The sequence below is a fragment of the Macaca nemestrina genome, chromosome 17 (genome assembly GCF_043159975.1).
Source record: "Macaca nemestrina isolate mMacNem1 chromosome 17, mMacNem.hap1, whole genome shotgun sequence".
NCBI lineage: Eukaryota > Metazoa > Chordata > Mammalia > Primates > Cercopithecidae > Macaca > Macaca nemestrina.
In genome coordinates, this window is record NC_092141.1 from 52,753,758 (window position 1) to 52,776,842 (window position 23,085).

The window sequence follows — 23,085 nt, forward strand, 5'->3', positions numbered from 1 at the left end:
CTAACGCCCAGTATGATTTCTCTATAGCAAGCTCAAACTCAGTGAGTATCTCTTAGTTTCAATTGTGGATTTTTTTTTTCTTTTAAAAAATTGTTATTTTTAGAGACAGAGTCTTGCCCTGTTGCCCAGGCTGGAGCACAGTGGCATGATCATAACTCACTGCAGCCTCGAACTCCTGGGCTCCACAATAGTGGATTTCTTACCCAGCTGTTCCAGCAGTGCCCTAAATCTACAGAGCACAATGCAGTTAGACATCTGATGGGGGCATGGAAAATGAAAACTTTATATAGGCTTTAATTCTCCAAATAAAACTAAGTACCTCTTCCACGAATCGTTACACAGATCAGAAATCTGACCCTGTCCCAGTTGAGCAGCCCGAGTAGAAAAGAAGCTTTTAAAGCCTTCTCAGAGATTCTCTGGGTGTAGCTGGTAAAAGTCTAGGGAATATGTGCTCTACTTTCCTGTGAGCAGTGGTGCAGAGGAAGATTAAAATTCAGGAGGAGGTTACAGTTCAGTACCCAGTCCTGATGTAAGGGTGCGGGACAAAAATGAAGCGTGTCAGGAAGACTGGACTTAGAACCAGAAAAATCCAGCTTGGAGTCCTGATTCTGTCTTTTCCTGGCACTGTGACCTTGGGGAACACCACTTAGTCTCAGTGGTAATTGCCAAAATGAGGATGAACATGAGATACTGGGTGTGAGATTGCATCGTTATTATTATGCTATTATTATAATATTATATAATTAATAATAATTATTATTATTAAAATAAATATCATTATTAATTATTAATAATTATTATATAATTATTATAGTATTATTATATACTATATATATTATGCTATAATATATTATGCTATATTATTAATAAATATGGAGGTTTATTATTATTATTGTTATTATAATTGGTTTGGTTCCTATAGGGATACTCAGGGGATTTTCCTTGGAGGCAAAATGTTTTTGGGTGAATATCCCAAAGAGCTAGCCCCACTGAGGAGTCTTGTGAAGGGACAATTCCGAGAGAAGGGAACTCACGGCAGCTGCTGTTTTTCTTGTGCTTGTTTTCAAACCGTTCGGACAGAGGGAGAGGGAAAGGAAGGGAGGGAAGGAGAGAGAAGTCTCTTCTGAAGGGTTAAAGCAAGATAGTGCTGTAAAGTGATTCCAGATGTACAAATATTAATATCTCTCTCCCTGATGAATGAGAAGGTATGACCCAGTTAGGAAACTGCTAAAATTACCGGCGCCACCGAGACCTCAGCTGATGGCCCGGCACAGATTTTTATCCTTACCCCGGCAACTGTAATGCTGATGAAGGGCTCGGACCTGCTGCAGCAGACCTTCCAAAACTTCACTCTGTCCCTTGTGTCTGGGCTCTCTGTCGTCATAGTCTTTCCAGTCTATTGAACAAAAGAAATAAACAGAGTGAAATTTTAAAGCAGGGGAGGCCTCTTCCTTGCCCTGCCTCAGGAGCCGGAGTTTTGCTCATACTACCCACAGACTCCGCGGATGAGTATCCCGCACATGCAGAGCAAGCGGGCGATGCTAAGGATTTGGAAGCTGCCATTGTTCAGAGCTCTGTGCAAAACAGTAATTGTGGTTGGTTTCTTGTGTCGAGCAGTCTTAGGGCAAGAGAAAATGGTAATTGAAGGCCAAAAGAAAACAGGAATTTGGGAGTCCAATCTCACCTCTTCCAACCCCTTCTCCCCTTTTAGCCTTCTATATCCTAACCAGTTCCTCTGCCATCTCTCCACTGAGCACCCCAAGTCTCAACTGGATTTTCACAGTAGGAAAGAAAGGGGTGGGAATGTGCAGACTAGATGAAATCCACAGTCCCAGTGCTTTTATTGTAGGTTTCACACTTTTGGCCAAATTGACATTTCTTTCCAAGGAAAGAGCCCATGTCAGATGCCAAGAAATGGAAATCTACATTTTGCTCTAATGAATGTCTGCTTTGGTTAGCTGGCACAGCAGCCCCTGCACATACTCTGAGCCACCAACCACCCTGTCTGCTCAGTCTCTAAATATACAGTATTAGCTTACAAGGCAAATTTAAATTGCAATACCCACTGAGATTTTTCTCCCCCTTCTGTTTTCATTCCGTTTAGCTATAATGATATCAAGAGTAATAACCCATATGGGACTAATGTCAAGATTGTAATTCTGCTGTCTCCAACTCTTGATTTTTTTTTTTTTCCAGCAGGTCAGTCATTTCAGAGTCCATCCCTTCTTCCTTCTATTTTCTTTCCTCCAGTTTTCCTTTCTGGAGGAAAAAACAGAAAGCAGCAACTTGATGTCCTTCTTAGTAGAGATGCTTTCGGTAAAATTGCTAGTCCTTCTTCCCCAGAAAAGCCAGTTAGTTCATGAGTGTATCTTGGGCTTAAATTCTAGTTGAACAAGTTTCAAACTCCTTCCCCCACAGATTTATTTTGAAATATGGGGTCTCTTTCATTCAGAAACTTAAGTAGATGTCATGACAGTTAAAGTCATGTAAAAGCATTCCATAGTGGTTCATCCAAGGCCCGGGCATATAGCATAGTTAGGAGGACCATGGGTTCTGAAGTCAGGTAAACACAGGTGTGAATCCTGGCTCCTCCAATTCCTAGCTCAGTGTCTGCAGGCAAGTTACTTATACCAACAGGGCCTCTACTTCCTAACATGAAAAAATGAGGATAGTATCTACTTTGCAGGATACTTGTGAGGATTAAATGAGAGATATCTTAGGTATCTGGCACAATGCCTAGTACATGATAGGCATTCTGTAAATATAACTTAAAAGGAAGGGAATTCATGACGGAAACACCATTTCTTACCCTATCAGATGATTACCTATGAAGAAGGGGGCCTCAGCGATTTTCTGATCCTTCTTCCTTTCCACCCTCCCCCATGTACCTGCTTTATTTTACTTTTCAGAAGACCGGGACTGATATAACCAATCCAGTTGTATATGACTCAGCTTTTTAGTGGCACAGCCAGGGCAATAATAACATCTCCTGACCCTCAATATATTGCTCATTTCATATACCATGGACATGATTTTTATTTTTCTATTTTCTCTTGGGAAGGAAGGTCAGAAGCTTGGTTGGCGTTTGTGTGATGTGGCTTAATTGTGGTCAATGCTGGAGACAGGGAATTGGCATAGGTACCTTTTGTAGAGTCTTTGTTCCTTGTGGTCAAGAACCATGACTTAATTTCTCTTTGCCTCAGATTTTTTCTTTGTAAAGTGAGGTTTTTCTTTTCCTTTTTTTTTTCTGAGAAACAGTCTCTCTCTGTCACTCAGGCTGGGGTGCAGTGGCACAATCTTGGCTCACCACAACCTCTGCCTCCCAGGTTCAAGTGATTCTCCTGCCTCAGTCTCCCGAGTAGCTAGGACTACAGGTGTGTACCAGCAGGCCCGGCTAATTTTTGTAGCTTTAGTAGAGACAGGGTTTCACCATGTTCGCTAGGCTGGTCGCGAACTTCTGACCTCAAGTGATCCACCTGCCTTGGCTTCCCAAAGTACTAGGATTACAGGCATGAGCCACCGTGGGCCTGGCCTGTAAAGTGAGGTTTCTGTTTTTGTTTTTTTGTTTTGAGACGGAGTCTCATTCTATTGCCTAGGCTGGAGTGCAGTGGCGCAATCTCGACTCACTGCAACCTCCGCCTCCTGAGTTCAAGCGATTCTCCTGCCTCAGCCTCCCTAGTAGCTGGGACCACAGGCGTGTGCCACCACGCCCGGCTAATTTTTGTATTTTTAGTAGAGACGGGGTTTCACCATGTTGTCCAGACTGCTCTTGAACTCTTACCTCACGTGATCCACCTGCCTCGGCCTCCCAAAGTGCTGGGATTACAGGAGTTTTTAAGTCTCTTTTTAGTTTGTCTGAGGTTTAAGAAAGCAAAGCACCATCTGGGGCACAGAGCAGAGTCATTAAATGTTGGTGAGGTGTTGTGAATAGAAGCATGATGGTGTTCAGTTAGGATAAGGTACGAAAGGATTTTTACTGGGAAGTTAAAAAATGTTTGAGGAAATAAACACTTGGTATCCTTTAGATCGTTTTTAGCACCCCCAGAATTGGGGCACAGTGAGAATAAACGTTGCTCTCATAGATTCCCACAGGCCATTAGGAGTTTGTTCTCTTAGTTGGATGAATGCATCTGACATGCTCATGATCAGATAAGCAAGGTTGTGTGTTTGAGTAAGACTCCTAGGTGGCTGAATTACTATGCGTCCCTCAACATGCTAATGCACTCTAAGGAGTGTGACTGCTGCCATCAATGCGAGGAGAGCTGAAATAGGCCTGTCTCTTTCAGCCCTATTACATCAGAGGCGAGCTCCATCTGATGACTTTATGATACATTAGAAAATTGCTAATGCTAAATTGCAGCCCGAGCGAGCACTGGACATAATGCCAAGGTTTTTGGAAAGAATGAGTTTTTCTCATAGATGTTTGGAAGGTTCTGACGACTACATAAAATAGGAGACTTTAGGGATGAGGGAGAAAATTGAAAATATATTAAGAAATCAGGAACCTGACAGGAATAAACTTAGCGTGGTAGGAAAAGAGCAGATTGTGCCACATAATACAGCTCACTGTTCTGGTAATGAGACACTTCAACTGCAACACAATGCCGAGCTTACATTCACTGGCGATATCGGGATTTTCCTGATCGTAACTCAGACAAGCCTGTCTGGGTCCTTTTCTCTTATTATGCACCATACCATATAACATAAGTCTATAAAAACACATTAAGGCCTTTTGTGAAAATATTAAAAAAAAGTTTTTATAGCCTACTGGAACATATTACCAAATTTCCAATTACCCTGTCATGTTAGAATACATTGTCCTCTAGTAAATATCTGAATACCGATATATGTTACATCACAATGTCATACTCTGTTTATAGATAGGAGTGTTTTTATATTGTTCCTCCCAAGCGATAGGGCATGGCTGCAACAACTATAACCACATGTTAGGATTTCAGTTCTTTGTCAGTTATCCCTACTAATCAAACGTATCATTTTAGAAAGTGGTGGCTATTTGATATGTTAATTACCAGTTAATAAGTGACTCCTCCCAGTCCTGAACAACTATTGTGGTCATTCTGGAGACAGCACCTCAAATGGGCTGTGACAGATAGTGTCTGAATGGAACGTGCAGCTTATAGAAACTGAACCTCTGAACTTTATCAGCAAATGCATCTATATGGAGATCAGAACTTGCATTTGGAGGGGGTTCCCCACCCACCTCCTCACTTTCAGGTCAACTGAGACTAGCATTTTTGTGCATTTTCTGTCTCTCCCATAATACACACACACTACTGGCCATCCCCAACATGAGATTGGTTCCTTTTATCTTAATCTTAGAATCCCCAGTTTGTGTTTCTGGCAAATCATTGGTAAAAAGACAACTAGAAATAAATGACTAGAAATAAAAAGGTGACTAGTCCAAATAAGACTAGAATGAAGAAGTCATCAAATGCCAGGAGAGTCAGGGACCTTAGGGATCTCAGGCATCGGTGGTCCAAGGCCCTGTCTGACCTGGTGTAGTTATCTGAATCCGCCAGAGATGGTAGTCAGGCATGGCTGGCTGGCTCTTAGTCTGCCCGATAGCAGGGCAGTAGTTACTGTAGCCTCGGAGACATGCCACAGCCTTGACCAATTCAGGCTGGAATCCTGGTTCAGCCATGTACCAGTGTTGTGACTTTTGGAAAGGCAACATCCCTGATCCTCAGTTCAGATGCTGGGCTCTGTGTATATATGCCTCTATGTTTATAGTTCCCTCATCAGTAAAATGAGCCTAATAATAAAAATCACCTCGAGAGGTATGTTAGGAAGATTAAATTAGTTAATCCATATGAGGTACTTAGATTAATGCCCTCCATATAATGAGTCTGATAAAAGTTCTTTCCAATGCTGATAGAGATGCAGATGATAGTGACAATGATGCTTAGTTACAAGACAGAAATAATGATGAAAGATTGCTGCAAGGATTAAGAGATACTGAATGTGAAAGCCCTTTACATACTGCCTGATTCGTGGCTGGTCTTGAATAAATGGTTGTTATAAAAAAAAATACACAGACATATTTTAAAAAACTAAAAGAGACCATAATCTCATAACCCAAATGTCCACTGATAAATTTGGAGAATTATTAAGGCAATGGACACACCCTATCTAATTATATGCAAACCTACAGTTGAATGTCATGTGAAAAAAAAATCCCACATTTTGCATTTTTTTTAAAACATAAAACATAAAAGTTACACAGTAGGAGTTTTTTCTTTTTCCACACAATGAGTGTTTTCTAAAAAGACGATGTTTAGTGGTTGTAGTTACGGATATAAAGATAGATATATCATACTTTACTACTAAATTAATATTGGATATTTGTTCTCCCTACCACACATGATGCTTCATTTTATGAGTGCATTGCTACACACCATTGTACAGACTGGTTTGTTTGCATTTCTTTCTACTTAGGGTAGAGTCCTAGATGTTGAATTACGGAGTGAAAAGAAACAGATTTTCTTAAGGCAGTTGGTACAACATGGCAAACTGTGTTCCATAAAGGATGTAGCAGTTTGTTCTGTCACAAGAAACATATGATATCACTTTTAACTCTCACATTAATAAAGTGTTTTTAAAAAATGAAAATACAATTTGGAGCACTGGGTTCATTACATAGAAAAATCTATGGTATGATATGTCTGGAGATATTTATTCTGGCTAATTAAATTTTCTGGCTAATAGAGAATGCTGAAACATACCAGACATAGATTGTTAATTTTCAAAGAATCAGAAGGCCTTTGCTGGGTTTCTCAGTCACCACTACAAATGCGATAGATAATGTTTGTGGGTTTGCAGCAGAATGCTGTTAGTAAGAAAGCTTTTCTTCTGACAGAGTGTCAGATCCATAAGATTTGTTAGATTTCATTTTCTTATCAGGTCAATATGGATGTGTGCCCTGCGGGTGAGGAAGGGAAGAGGAGAGCTACGATGAACTGTATGTACTCTGGGCTGCCACTCCCACAGTGGCATCTGATCCATCCCCACAAAAACCCTATGAACGGGTGTGGTTAGACTCGTTCTACAGACATGGAATTGAGTCTCAGAGACTTGGTTTTGTTTTTTTCTTTAGAGGCAGGGTCTCCGTCCGTCCCCCAGGCTGGAATGCAGTGATGCGATCATAACTCACTGTAGCCTCGAACTCTCTGACTCTTAGGCTCAAGAGATCTTCCTGCCTCAACCTCCCTAGTAACTGGGACTACAGGCATAAGCCACCATGCCTGGCTGTTAAACAACTTTTGAAGGCCACACAGATGATAAGAGGCATAATGAGTATCAAATTCGGCCTTTCTGTTTCCAAATTCCCTCTCCTTTTACTCCATTAAGCTGCTTCCCCAGGAGCATTTCTGCAGGGGAATCATTCATTATGTGGCCCAGATGCTGCCCTGAGAAGGTCTTATTGGTTGCAAGCAGTGGGGGAAGGGAACAGCAATGGCATCCTGAAGATGGAGTTGCAGTTGGAGTCTGTTCCCGTGCTGGAGAGAGTTCACAGCCAACACCTACTAGAAGGAGAGGCACATGCCGGTGTCGTGGTCTGAGCAGGTCCCCATCCTTTCATATTGTAAGCCGAGACTTGAACATAATACTGTTGGCCCTGCAAAGTATTGAAATGATGCATCAGGCATTTTATTTGATCATTTTTACCCTAGACTCTATGGGCATAGAGTTTAATTACTATGTTTGATTAACTCCTTCATCTCTTTGAAGCTCTGTTGCCCATACTTTAGCATTCTGGTTTTTCTTGATTATTATGTTTATATGTCACAGTAACCATATTTGAAGTTCCCTCTTAGTGTCTATGCACTTTCTTCTTTTCAAAATTTAACTGTCATAATGACTTTTCCTGACCCCCCTAAAACTATATATAAATTTTTAAAAGTCACATAGTTCTAAAAGGTTTACCAAAAATAGCAGTTTCCACTCTCACATCATTCTCCTTATTTGCCCCTTCCTATAGGCAATAGCTATCACTTCTTTTAGTGATCAACTTGCTTTGGAAAATGAATAAGTTATAATAAACATCTTTTCAGAATAATGCATTAAATACCTGCCTTGTTCTTTTTGTGGCTGCATACATTTCACTGGGAGCCAATATTCGGTATCATGTATTTAACCAGTCCCTGATTGGTGGACATTTAGATGGTTCCCACATTTTGTGCAGGGAAATAACTATGCTGCAATAAACATCCTTTATTCAGCTGCACACACATTTAAAAAAATTAACTCTTTGATGTGATTCAATTTCAAAGCCATTCTTAAAACAATGGCTTATATTCTTTAATGGTCTTTTGTGACATTAAGAATTAAGGAATTGTTTTTGTTGGCTGATCATGTTTTAAAATCTTTTGTATAGTTTTTATATTTTATATTTCGCCTTTATATATTTTTCCAGTGAACCCAAAGGGCATTTGAGAAGCCAGCATTTGATGAAACATTGCTTGTAAAAATCGTAAAAATGATGTTTGAAGTAAAAAAAAAAAAAAGCACATCTTTATAGAGACTTTTCTAGGGATCTTAAAATATTGACCTTACTATGTTAGGAAGTCCATTTTTTAAAGTTGAAAATGGGTTTCTATGCCCCTCAAAGTTATAGACATTGTATAAAAGTGTAAATCTACTCCTAGGCTTTTATATGATTACAATAGTGTCTGCGTTTCTATCATTAGATGGTCAAGTGGAAAAACTTAATCCCTATGGAAATTAGTTCAGATATTAGAGAAACTCTTTATGGAGAGTTTTCCATTTTTATCACCGTATCACTTTTTCTTTTAAGCAATGAAAATTCCCTAGGGTTCCTTCTGGCCCTCTTCCATCTTGTGAGCCATAGGGTTGGAATCAGTCTTCTGCTGATAGCATCTCTGGGGGCCACCCACTCAGGGGTTTGTTTGCTCTGGTAATCCACAGTTCTGGCCCCTGGTATAGATATGCGATTAGGACTAAACGTCAGGATTCCGTGGTGATTACCCAAGCATCAAAAATTCCATTAGAATAAGCAGGTTTAAACTTGAAGAAATGCAACCTGATGCATTTTTTTTTAAGGCTGGGCTTTAGGATTATACTTTGCAAGTAACTGTTTTAATCAATCAACCTTTAAGAAAACAACAACAATAAGAACAAAATTATCCCTCTACTTCCCTCATCTGAAGGTCCTAAGATATTAAATATTTGAATTGGACTGAAAAAGGTTTGATTTTACTTTTAAAATATTTTGAGAAAAAAGAATTTTATCTTTTGCATTTTAATTGCTTGAAGAAATACAGGGTTTGCTCCAGTTTGAACTGATTTACAAGGCGTTTTTATTTTTTTGCATTTCATATGCTCATATATTCATAATTCTAAATAATTAACTTTTGAGTTTATATTAAACAAGTAAGTGCAGTTTGTTCCAGTTTTTCATTCACAATTTAAATTGGTTTAGGTTACTGAGAAACATAGCTCCACCATATATAGTTTCTTTTTTGTGAAAGCATATTTAGACAGACCTTTTTTTTTTTTTTTAATCAAGGGAAAAGGATTTCTCTCAGGAAATTATGTGACTGCAATTGATGACTGATCTCAACCGAGGCTGAGGCTGTGGGCATGAGGGTGAGATGAAGCTGTTATTTTTACCATCAGACAGGGAGTCAAAACTGGATCTCTTGGAGCCTTTGATCCACTCCCTGCTTCCCCCCAAAAGATTAGACTGTGATCCAGAAAGCAGCAACTTTCAAGGCTTGCATGAGGCCAGTCTTTTTCTGATCTCCTTAGAACACAGCAGTTTACAAAATGATTCATGCCGTCTGCTTACTCCTTTGTGAAATTCAGATTATAGATACCAGACATATCATGCTTAATGAGTGGCAGTTGTTGCCAGAGGACTGGGTGTTGGCTGTTGCTTTCAGAATAGGCATTTGCTACTAATATCCCAGCACAAATGTCAGTGATAGAGAAATGGAAAGTCTACTGGGGACATTTACCATTGTAAGTCCTGTGATTGTGCATCTCAGAGTCTGCAGATTATCCATGATGATTTCTCCAGCCAAAGGAGAAAAGTCTTTGGACATACTCCATTCCACTGGAAAGAGGAGGGGGGCAGGGAGAGAGAGAAAGAGGGAGAATAAAATTCAGTCACACATCAGGAAGTACCATAGAAACTCTGGCATACAATCCCTCTCAAAAAGGGTTAAGCGTACCCTCCTTTCTTTATATTGGTGTTTCAGACAATGTTCCTTGAAATGTCAACTTAGTTTCCAAGTTCACATTTTTTTAAAAAGAAGAGCAGAAAAGAATCATAAAACCTTATTAGTTTTTTGAGCCTTGATAAATATAATGTATATTGTGGTACATGTACACTTATGTGATGTTCTTAATGTCAGATGTAAGTTATATTAAATATATTGCTCATGAAGCCATTGCCATATAAACACATTGTGTGTGTGTGCATTTGTGTGTGTATTTGTATGTGTATATGTAGATACACACACATACTCAGGCACAATACATATAACAGTTTGTTCTATATAGTAGATAACTTATTTACTGCATTTGAGAACCAAAGGATCCACTAGGACATGACCTTCTATTTGCTCTCCAAGCCTGACATCTGCTTCACCATTCTACTGAAAATGCTCTCTTAAGGTCTGAGTGAAGATTTTCATTCCAAATAAAGAAGCCTCCTTTCATTATCTCCACATCATTTGACACCTTCTCTTTCTGAAAACATTCTCTTCCCCTAATGCCTTATATACTGCTCCCTTCTCCTTCTTTCCTTCTCCTCCTTGATACCTTCTTCCAAGCCTTTTCACTGGAAAAGGGGTTTGTGGCTAAGGTGTTTCATGTTGTTCTCCCTTGACATCCCCAAGGTGAATGCTTATTCCTGGCTAAATCATGCAAATTCTAACACCCCATTTTACTGTGATAGCAAATGCTTTCATCACATTTTCTATCAGTTGACAAAGCCATGGTCAGGAAAGATAAATTGTGCATCATCAGTAAAAAGTATCTTAAGTAATTGCTTATACCTGGTGGGATTTAAGGCAAGCACAAATGAAGCAGGGACTTAAGGGACTTAAATCCCATGAGAAGCAAGGCCTCTGTTTCTAAACTTTGTGATAAGCAATAGATCTTAAGATTTAAATGACATTCTCTACATAACACTTTAATACTTCAAAATCAAACCATCTCCAAAGCCTGCTGTGCCACTCAGAGTCACACAATTCCTCTGCTCTGGATGCTCCTGCATTCTCTCCTCTTCTTCAGAATGTTCCTGGGCATCTCGCTTGCTTTCCACACACTCTTGAAACTGCTGTCCTAAAATTCCTCATGCTTTGATCATCAGCAACAGCCTCTCCTTGGGAAATCTTGCCATGTTTGGCCTTCCTCACTTTGTGCAACCTTTTTCTCCCCTGGTTTTGGTTGCACCTGCCTTTCTACTTCTCTTACCCTTTAACTGCCTCTTTCTAGACTCTTCCTGGTTTTGCCCCTTCTCCTTCTCCCTTTGATGTGATGTTCCTTGGGAGTTTGATTGCCTGGCTCTCTTTTCACTCCACATGTTTGTCCTTGGTAATGACTTTATCCACTTTTATGGCTCTAACTATGAGTCTTAAAACCATAATTCTATGTCCAGCCTCCCCCTTGAGCTCGAACTTCCTTCTGTTAATCTCTACTTGAGTGCCTCCCATTCCAAGGATCCCCTAAGTACTTTTTTTTTACCAAAATATGTTTCTTCTCTTATTTCCTCAACTTTAGCTAATGGCACTGTCATGTATCCAGTCACTCAACCAAAAATCTCAGTGCATTATTGTCTTCTCCTTTCCCTCAATTCTTCAAAATCAGTTCATCACTAAATTAAGTAGTTTCTGGTTCTAAAATGTCTCCTATAAGTTGCTCTCTTCCCCTGATAGTGTGATTATCCCAAAGAATGGCTTTATGAATATGAACATCAACTCTGTAATAACTCTTTAATTGATTTTTCTGCTTGTTTCCTCATCCTTACATATAATCCTCTTAGGCTGGAGGACAGTGGCTCATGCCTATAATCCCAACAATTTGGGAGGCCAAGGCAAGAGGATCGCTTGAGTTCAGGAGTTCAAGACCAGCCTGGGCAACAAAATGAGACCCCATCTGTGCAAGATACACATATATATATAATATATATATAAAATAGCTGAGTGTGGTGGCATGCCCCTACTGTCCCAGCTACTCAGGAGGCTCAGGTGGGAGGATTGCTTAAGCCCAGGGTTTAAGGTTGCAGTGAGTTGTGACTGTACCACTGCACTCATCCTGGGCCACAGAGTGTGATGTCTCAAGAAAAAAAAATCCTTTTACTATATCCTGAATTATAGCTGAAAAAATGAAGCTGTAATGATTATATTCCTCTACCTAGTATCTTGTCATAGTGTCCAGTTGCTTTGAAATAAGATGAAATCTTAGGAAGGCATTCAAGGACCTTCTTATCTGGTCCCAACTATATATTATTTTTCTAAATTCCTGCCATTTTTCAGAAGAAAGTCTTTATTCTGTAAGTCTCTGTTACCTGATTATTTTGTGCATTTTCTGCTTCTGTGGCTTTTCCGCATCTTCCAACTTCTGCTTGGTGAAACTCTACCAATCATTGAGGACCTAGCAAAGTCATCTCTAAATTCATCAGGAATAATTAATCAAATACACCTGTTTTTCTGCTCCCTAAGTCCCTTGTTTCTGTAAAAATGAGATTTATTATAATGCATTATGTTTTTTGGTATGTATCTCTTTCTCTTGATCATGAGAAACTTGAGAACAGGAAAAGTGTCATTCATTTTTTTCCTTTCTAGTACGTGGGTCTGTGCTTGGTGCATTGAGGGTGCTTATTTAATACTTACAAATCAAATGCATGTATATGTACACACACACACACACACACACACACACACAGACACACACACACACACACACCCCTAGATTAGTTTTTCCCAACACAAAAATAATTTTCTTTGATGTGAATCTTCTCCTTTTCTAGTTTCTTGCCCCTTGAAGCTCTCAGGTACATTATATAATCTAGTTATAATCAAATGATGAAGATTATATATTAACTCAAATCGGATCTATACCTCCTTACAAATATGTATTTGAAAACACATATTTATGTTTATATATATGTATATGTATTACATATATGTTTCCATTTTTCAAAATGTTTTATTCTACTTACGAGCTACTAACTCTTGAAGAAGCCAAGTCTCTGAAAGTCAAATTGGGGAAGGTTTGCAATCAGAGAATAATGTTACACCTAATTTAGCTATGGAAGAAAAACAGTATGCTTGAGTAAGTTATAACAAACAGAACAAAACAAAAATGAGTAACAAATTTGCAAAGAAATTTAGGAAGAGCAAAGAATATAGGAAAATTCTGGAAACAAAAATATCTTTGGTTGCTATTGAAACAGACATGATTAGTTGCTGTGGTAGAGCTGTAAGCTGAAGGTTGAGAATCGAGGGCTGTGACTCCAGACTAAGAACTCAAGAGAACTTGCCAAAAGAAGAGCAAGGGATTAGTGGGAATAATACCAGATTATTTGGCAAATGATTAATGAAAAGTTTTTCGGAGATACAGTTTTTAGAATTTCTAAAGAAAACTCAATTTATTTTTGAAACTGCTCAAGTTTTACTGAAACATGTTTTACAAAGCAAGTTTCAGGTAGAAAAGAGCATCAGGCTTCTTGCAGAACAAAACATAAACAGAAGCTGGTTGTAAGAAGATGTGGTTCTTCTTTGGGAATTAATAGAGGGTTTTAAACAGTTAAGTCTAATTAGATTTTATAACATATCTGAGTTTCAAAGGGGAAGGGGCTAGAGAAAGAGAAGACTCACATCAAAGGCAAACAATTCTCCATATTAGAATGGCCAGTCTATTCTGGGGCAACCAACAGTCTTTTTCCCTTTGTTTATTTCCTTGGGTTGGTGGACTCCTTTTGGCATGAAGCCATAGAAAGAAGAAAGGAATTTCTGGGCATTTAAAGAATGAAGAAGGAAACAGAGTGAGCAGGAGTCACTTTGAGAGCGACTGGGAATTCTTTTTTTTTTTTTTTTTTTTTGAGATGGAGTTTCGCTCTTGTTGCCTAGGGTGGAGTGCAGTGGCATGACCTCAGCTCACTGCAGCCTCCAACCTCCAACCTCCGCCTCCTGGGTAGAAGCGATTCTCCTGTCTCAGCTTCCCAAGTAGCTCGGATTATGGGCATGCACCACCACACCTGGCTAACTTTTTTGTATTTAGTAGAGACGGGGTTTCACCATGTTAGTCAGGCTGGTTGCGAACTCAAACTCCTGACCTCAGGTGATCAGCCCACCTCGGCCTCCCAAAACGTTGGGATTACAAGCGTGAGCCACTGTGCCCAGCTGCAACTGGGAATTCTAAGAAGGTTAACTCAGAATGGTCTCTTTGGAAAGTTGTATGTAGGTAGTTTACAGACTTACCATTAAACCCTGAGAAAATCACATGTAAGCCGGTTCTAAAACTATAGAAAACTTATAATATTTAAGATCAAGATGAGAGAAACTGTTTCTACTTGGGTCGGAGAAGGAAAAGCAGGGCTTAATTGCACAATGGCTCTTAGCAGTTGAAAATTAGCAAGAAAGGTACTTGATAAAACCTAGGTATTAGTATTCCCTAAAATTTGGCTCTGGCTCAAACTGTGATTCATTGTATTTATATCAAATAACAATGACTATTTTAAATGGGATTCCTTGTTATTTTAATGAAAATTTAATTTTTATCTAGGTTTCAGATATGTAGAGTCATTTGGGCAGGGAAGTTCTACCTGAACACTGCCATTATCTGATGGCAGCTATGTAAATCACAGGCTGAAAGATTAAAAAGAAAAAGAGCCCCCGAAGCCTGGCCCTGTCACCCTGAGGTCTATAATGTAATGGGAAATGTCACAGAATTAGTTACAGGACTAGAAAATTCACAACTCGAAAGAGTTAGGGTACCCAAGCAGAAAACACAGTATAAAGCTCAGGGAAATTTCAAGGCTTATGATGTGGATTACATAATACACTGTGTTTTAGCCGAAAACACTCAAGTTGCAGGCCAGGTTTTGGAGAGGCGAAGACTACGCTAATGTAAAGGTATAAAGACAAAACAGTGCAGCAATGTCTAATTAATTTTTATTCAATTGATCCAAAAAAACCTCATAAAACTTGCTGTTGCGCAGATTCTCCCTGAAATCTCAAATGCCTCAAAGCTCAGAATTGTTTTATCCTGTTCACACATCGGGTAGAATATTCTGTAAAAGTTACATACCTTCTTCTTAATCAAACATCACCCAAATCCTCCACTTAGCCTTATTGGTCACTTGCCCTTAGACCCATCCATAGCTTATGCTGTTTTCTCCTGTGGTATGGCCTCTTCTTCCACAAAAACTTCTATCTCTTTATTCAAATAGTCCTGGTTCAAAGTCCTTTCCTTTTTCTAGTTTTCTCTGGCTTCCCAAGGGAATCACCCTTGCCAATTTTCCCTTAGCAATTTTAATATGTCTCACACATTGCACTTGCTTTATTGTTTTATGTTTTTTGTTTTTCAGTGATCCGTCTCCTCTGTAGTCTACAAGCTCCTTAGGGCAAGGACCATATCTGATTAATACCACTTTCCAAAGCACCTATCATAGCACCCAGCAGAGGGTAGGTGGCTCAGGAAATGTTGGGTGAATACTTGATTCTTGACTTTGGAATGCTTAAAGTCTACAGTGGACAGGAATTTCATGCTGGTACAGACAGCATAAGAAAACTGTCAGAATGGAGGGAAAAAAGTCAAAAGGAGAATGGCAGTTACTTGTACTGCTCAGTTAGTGGTTGAAATGGAGATTAATTCCTGGCCTCCAGATTCCAAGCATCCTGGACTCTTCACTTGTCCATACTGCTTCTCAGAAACCAAAAAAACTAAAAGTGTATTTCCTATTCCCTATCAGCTCTTTGATGGAACCAAAACAGCATTCTTACTGGCCACATTCACCCTGGCGCCTTAGCTAATGAACGGAATTTGGCTAGACTGCCCAACCCAGCACCAGAACATTATGAAATCTTCCCCCATCTATCTAATTGTGCAGTTTCTAACCTTTCAGGCCATCCATAGCACAAGAAGAAGAGAGAGGGAGAGAAGGATGTGCCGAGAAACCCAGACTGAGATCAAATACAGTCATTTCTAGAGATGAGAAGATGTGTCTTGCTGCAGCATGAACCGGCTCAACACTTGTGGGTTTTAAATTAGGAACTGACGTGAAAACTCTGGATCTGGGAATTCTGTTTAGCTCTGGCAAAATATGAGGTTGGAGCTGCTTGCATTTTTTATTTTAAATTCCCTTGGTAGTCTTAGGAACAGGGGCATGCATTACTTTCAAACAAGAATCTTTATTGTTTGCATAGCACACAGTCATCCAGTTAATTAGAAAAACATTTTTTTCCCAAATTAAATTTCCCTAGAAAAACAATGATTTAAATTAAGGGCAAAAGCCTTTTTCGTCGTCTTCTTTTTCTTCTTCTTTTTTTTGACACTAGAAAAACCTTCTTGCATGTACTATTTCTAGAAGATTAAAAGCAAAGTTGGAATCAGAAGGCTAGATTCATTTATTTATTGGCAGGTTCTGCCATCCACAAAAATAATATGTGTTTCTCTGCATACATCGTGTACTATCCTAGTTTTGCTTATCATATGATAGATCTACATACAGATACAGGTAGGGAGCAGAGGTGTCTAAATGTTCAGGATTTTGAAAAATTCATAAGCACTACAAGTAACCAAGTAACCACAAAAAGTCTCCTCCATAGTCTGAACCATTTGCTTGTTAATTGCTCGCCTAATAGTTATTATATTATGGCTCTTGCCTAAGTTTTTTTTTTTTTAGATGGAGTCTTGCTCTGTCATGCAGGATGGAGTGCAGTGGCACAGTCTTGGCTCACTGCAACCTCTGCCTCCAGGGTTCAAGCAATTCTCCTGCCTCAGCAGAGAAATTTGCTGACCACTGGCTGAGACTTAAGAAAGTGATGGAGAAAACGTTAATAATATAGACTAAAGATTTCTGTGACTGTTACAGTTGTAAATTGCACAAAAAATTGAGGAAATATTCTTCTAATACTCAAAAACTATTATTTATTTCAACAAAGTTGCTTATGTCATTGATGAATAAGTTCTAAAACAGGTCTTTGTTGCTCTTTGTTTTACTTCCTTAAAGTAAATGAAAATATCAACCGACATTACATGGGAACTGCACCATTCCATTAACTGCAGCCATCATTTGGCTGCAGATTCAAAAGTTCAACAAAAATAAACAAAAGCATTTTGGCAGAATCAACAGGTGATAAATAATCTACAATACAGAGTATTGTGTATTTTATTATTATTTGTAAATTGTGTGCTACACATTCTATCAGTAAAATTTACAATAGACATATGCATATATATGTCTGTGTGATGATATGCATATGTATATAATTATAGGCACATATAATCTATATATATATATATAGATTTTATATATATATATAAAAATCTATATATATATAGATTTTTCTTCCCCAGGGTATCAGTTGTTAAGCATTTACCATCACATCACTGCATAAATGCTAGATGATTGCTGAGGCGGACTTTGGAAGGTGGATGTATCATGATTAGCAGGTATAATGAATGTCTGAGGCGTATAGACTGCTTGGGCATAATTTAGGTAACATCCTGATATCAGGAGTCAGGAATGAGGTACTTAAGCCCCTTTAGGATACAGGAGTGGCACAGTGAGGGACTCTGGGGCAGAAGGTCAGTTACCAAGCAGTCACCACCTGGGAGGTCTGTGCAGTGGTCAGGCTCCAGGTCTTGGGCAGTACAAGAGCCCAGGTTCCCTGCATTAGCTCTTGTCTAAGCCAGGGCTGGCCCAGAAACTAGTGAAGGACATAGCCTGCCGGGTGGGCATCTGTGGACCTGACTGAGCAATAGGACAGCAGTCATGGACTGACAAACTAAATGCTGTTCGTATGGATGGCAGGACATACCAGGCCACTACTCCCAATAGCATAAAAGATTATGCGTGAACAGGACTAACCATGCTTATTACTACATTTTATCACCATGTGTAGTAATATTTTATTATACATTATTACAATATTTTATTTCATGTTATCTGGACCTTATGAATAAGCACTTTTAGGACACCGAACCAAAAGTAGGCACATAGGTCACTAACTCAGACAACCTCTTCTACTTTCTCTTCTTCCTTGAAACCCTGCCATATCCTTCAGTAAGATGTCCAGATAGATTGTCACTTGTTTAGACTAGTTTTTTAGGAGAAACTGTCATGAAAGAGGTATGAGCTTTTGAAAAACAGTAATTGATGTAACTGAACAATAGCAAGAACTCAAAACCCAGTGACAATTGGAGATCAGCAGGCTTGGGCTGCTAACCCCACCACACCTCCCTTGAAAAGAGGCAGCCTCTGACAGCGCTTCCATGGGGCAAGAGCTCTCCTGGAGATGTTTCCTGGGATTCTGACATTTTTGTTTTGTTTTGTTTGCAGCAGAGCGATACCCATGTTGCTTGCATGGAGAGAGCTCCAGCAAGCTATTTTACATTCCTAAAGGAACAGAGCAAGGAGAGCACAGGATTAGCTGTCTGATTTATACACACAAAGACCAAGGTATGTAGTGAGTTTACATTCACAGCTTTCTGAGTCCTGTTGGGCCTTCCGGAAATTAAAATCACGAGCCACGGGGGCAAAAGCAAAAACAGTTCAACTTTCTCGCCAGATGCTGAGCCTTCATTTAGAAAGGGGCGCTCTGTTTCGCTTTTCTTTTATTCACCTACCTCATCCATTGAAAATATCCCATTTTCCTCCTCATAATTTTAAGTAATGAATTAAACTCCTTGAGGACAGGATCAATGCCAGATTGATCTTTGGACATCCACTCCCACTTTATCTTGTGGAAGTACAGAATCGGTGCTCAGATTGAGTGGATTTGACTTATGTGTGGACATTGATAAGGGGAGGACAATTTTCATAGTTCCATTTGGCTCCCTGGGAGCCGCAAAATAGGGACATCTTTGCTGAGCATTTACCCTAATTTCTGAACCTTAGTTCACATTATTCCCTGCATTTACCCTGTGCCCAGGGAGGAAAAACCATTTAATGAAAATCCACCAGCTTGTTTTACAGAAAATTTCATCATTATTTCTCACAATAAATAATTTTAACATTTATCCTCACAATTCCTGAAAGATGGGCTAGGTCAGTAATTTAGTAATTCTATCCATTTAACAAGTGGCATAACTAGGAATTAAAGTTAGGTCTGCTTCAACCCAAAACTCCCTTACCATTTCTGGAAGTTCTCGATCTTTCCCCTGGCCTACAAGGCCTGGATGGTCTGGACCTTCTCCATCTACTAGTTTCAGTTCTATCATGCTTACTTGTTTTCTTTCTGTCTCTGGTGTTTAGATCCTCAAACATGCCAGACTCCTTCCTGTCTCAGGAAACTCATGCATACTGTTCCTTTTGCTGGAAATGCTCTTTCTTCCGACTTCCAATTTCTATTTCATTATCTATTTCTTCCTTTTCCTTCAGCCATCAATGTAAGTGTGAGTTCTACACGGAAACTTTCTCTGATCCCCAAGACAACATTGGGTCCTGGTATATCCTCTCAGAGCACCAAATACTGTTCCTTTGTAACACAGTAATTATTGATTTGTGCAATTATCTATTTAATCCTGGTAAGCTCCATGAGGACAGTGACTATGTCAATTTTATATGGCCCTATAGACCTCAGCAGCTAGCATATGCCATAGCATGCAGAACACCACTAAATACTTTTGGAATTGATGTTAGTGTTTTTAGCAGTTACCATTAAATTTTATTTTCCTTTATATTTTCAAGGTATACAACATGATGTTGTGATATTCATATACATAGTGAAATGATTATACAGTCAAGCTAATTAACATATTAATCTCTCACATAGTTACCTTTGTGTGTGTGTGTGTGTGTGTGTGCTAAGAGCATCAAAATCTACTCTCTTAGCAAATTTTTCAGTATACAATGCAGTATTACTAACTGAAGTCTACCTAACTATAACTTTTTACTGCTTGATTTACATCTCCCCATTTTCCCTCTCCCCACCCCACTGCCTCTGGTAACTGCTATTCTACCATCTTTTTCTGTTCATGACCTTTTTTAAAAAATTAAAGATTCCACATACAGGAGAAGTCATACACTACTTTTTCTGCATCTGGCTTATTTCACTTAGCATTATGCCCTCCAGGTTCATCTGTATCACAAATGACATTAGATTATTGATCAGCTAGGTTGTAGGGTTATGGAGAGGCATATGACATGATCTCTGACCTCAAGTAGCTTACAGTTTAATATCATGGTCCATTTCTTACAGGTGAAAACAGGAGGACCATTATTTTCCCCCATCACAATGACTCTCCCTTCTCTTCTTGTCAAAAACCTATTCAAGTGAAAGACTTGTGGTCCATCAACTTCAGGTCATTCTCTCGGGTCCTCCAGAATAATTTCAACTGTCATTCTTTCTGGCATTAATATACTCTACTTCATATTATAATGATTTATGTGAATGCATTTTCAACTCTACTAGCACACTATATTTCAAGTAGGCCTCCTATTAATTTTTTTAAAACTCCATTGCTATAATTACCTTCATCCAAGCCAGAATTGTTTCACATCCATACTCCTACAACAGTTTTATAGCTGAGCTAGTCTATCTGCCTTTATTCATACCCCCACCAATCCACTGACACCAGAACAATCTTTTCAAAGCATAAATCCTATCACAATACTTTCTAATATAGAAAGCTTGTACGGTTCTCTAATGCACCTGGAATAAAATCTAAACTCCTCAACATAGTCTACAACAGGACCTGGCAAACTGAGATCTGTGGGCCAAATCCAGCCTGCTGCCTGTTTCTGTACAGCCTGTAAGCTAAAAGTGGTTTTTATGTTGAAGAAAAAGCAAAATATTTCATAATGTGAAAATTATGCAAAATTTAAATTCAACTCATTGGCTTATGCATTGTCTCAATAGAAGGATTGAATAGTTGGCATAGAGACCATATAACCTGCAAAGCCTAAACTATTTAAGATCTGATCCTTTACAGGAAAAGTTTGCTAAGCTCTGGCCTACAAGGCGTTGTGATCTGGGTCTTGCTTGTTTCTTTGAAAGCCCGTCTTCTACCATTCTATCCATTGTGTTTCATCTGCACTTTCTGTTTCTCCAACTTAGTGAGTGGTTTCTACCGAGTCCCTTTATGCCTCTCCCCAACGCACTATCTTATTTTATTTTTTATCACTTATCAGTATCTGAAATTGTTTTGTTTCTTTATTTACTTACTTGTTAACTTAAGAAAATGTGAGATCCATGGGCTTGTCTGTTTTTATCCCACCGTATACAAGAGGATATCTACGTGGCATTTAAAAAAATTGTGTTAAAGGAATATCTTATCTTCCCTGGAACTTCTTCAGTGCAGACTCTGCGTCTAACTCACTTTTGCATCCCTCACAGTGGACAACATTTGTAGAGTAATAGTTCCAAAAACAGCTATTTAATGAATAAAATGACAGTCACTTCACTTCTCTCTCCTCCTAGGACAAAATGAAAAAAAAAAAAAAAAAAAAAAGCATTTGTCAGCTGGGTCCCAAGAAACCATAATGTGTGCAGCATCTTTTTCACCTCATCTACACTCTACTGGATGAGAGCACATTCTAAGAAGGGGCCATGGATCAGGTGCAGTGGCTCACATCTGTAATCCCAGCACTCTGGGAGGCTGAGGCAGGCAGATCACTTAAGGTCAGGAGTTCAAGACCAGCCTGACCAATATGGTGAAACCCCATCTCTACTGAAAATACAAAAATTAGCCAGGCATGGTGGTGGGCACCTGTAGTCTCAGCTGGTTGGGAGGCTGAGGGATGAGAATTGTTTGAACCTGGGAGGCGGAGGTTGCAGTGAGTGAAGATTGTGCCACTGCACTCCAGCCTAGGTGAAAGAATGAGACACACCATCAAAAACAAAAAACAGAAAACAAAAAAAACAACAAAGAAGAGAAAAGAAAAACGGGCCATGATTTCCAGTATAGTTCTCAGAGAACAGTTACTATGGGGACATCAAGTGTCCTAGTGAAGGGTATTTCTAGTTGGTGCTGAGTTAGGCCAGGTGTCTTCTGATAATGGGAAAGAACCACTGGCAAAGTGTGGGGTTAGTAGTTTTTCCTAAGAAAATTGCTCCAATTATTTTAAAAATAATCACCTTTTAAAATATAGCATATAATTAATGTCACAAAAGGTGAACGGTAAAAAGAAAATCCTGAAACAAAACCACATTGGTTTATAGGAGCTAACACTTAGTCATCTTTGGAGGATGCTGGGAGACCGTCTATTAATATTTACTGGAGCCTTGTGCTTTAGTTATAAATATTTCTTTCTGTTTTTTATTTTTATTTTTATTTTATTTTTTGAGATGGAGTTTCATTCTTGTTGCCCAGGCTGGAGTGCAGTGTTGCAATCTTCTCAGCTCACTGCAACCTCTGCCTCCTGGGCTCAAGCAATTCTCCTGCCTCAGCCTTCTGAGTAGCTGGGATTATAGGTGCCTGCCACCATGCCTGGCTAATGTTTTGTATTTGTAGTAGAGATGGGGTTTCATCAGGTTGGTGAGGCTGGTCTTGAACTCCTGATCTCAGGTGATCTACCTGCTTTGGGCTCTCAAAGTGCTAGGATTACTAGCGTGAGCCACCGCACGTGGCCATAAATATTTCATTTAATCCGCCTAATGCTCTTATGTGGTAGGTAATATTCTCTTCATTTTATCGATGAGGAAATTGAGACTCAAAACTTTTAAATAACTAGCTCAGATCCACACAGCCCATGATTGCAGAAGCTGGATTCGAACCCCTGTCTGTCTCATCTGCCTCCCAAGTCCATATGGGGAGAAAATAATAAATGGATTAATAGCCATTTTGAGGTCTTTTTGGCTAGAGAAAGCTCCACTATGTAGAGCTCAGATAGTCTGTGAGATATTAGACTTTCACTGACTGAATCTA

The 23,085-nt window shown here is 39.2% G+C and overlaps 1 protein-coding gene across 3 annotated transcripts in view; it reads right to left on the reverse strand.

Annotated features, from left to right (window-relative positions):
• Window positions 1–23,085, reverse strand: part of LOC105476782 (ankyrin repeat and fibronectin type III domain containing 1) — a 353,243-nt gene that overhangs the window by 67,709 nt on the left and 262,449 nt on the right. For all 3 annotated transcript variants that reach the window (XM_071082907.1, XM_071082908.1, XM_071082909.1), the window contains 3 exons: window positions 9,999–10,096; window positions 7,546–7,636; window positions 1,289–1,396 (listed from right to left, as the gene is read on the reverse strand). In XM_071082907.1, coding sequence (XP_070939008.1) covers window positions 1,289–1,396; window positions 7,546–7,636; window positions 9,999–10,096 — 297 coding nt within the window. The remainder of the gene's footprint in view (window positions 1–1,288; window positions 1,397–7,545; window positions 7,637–9,998; window positions 10,097–23,085) is intronic.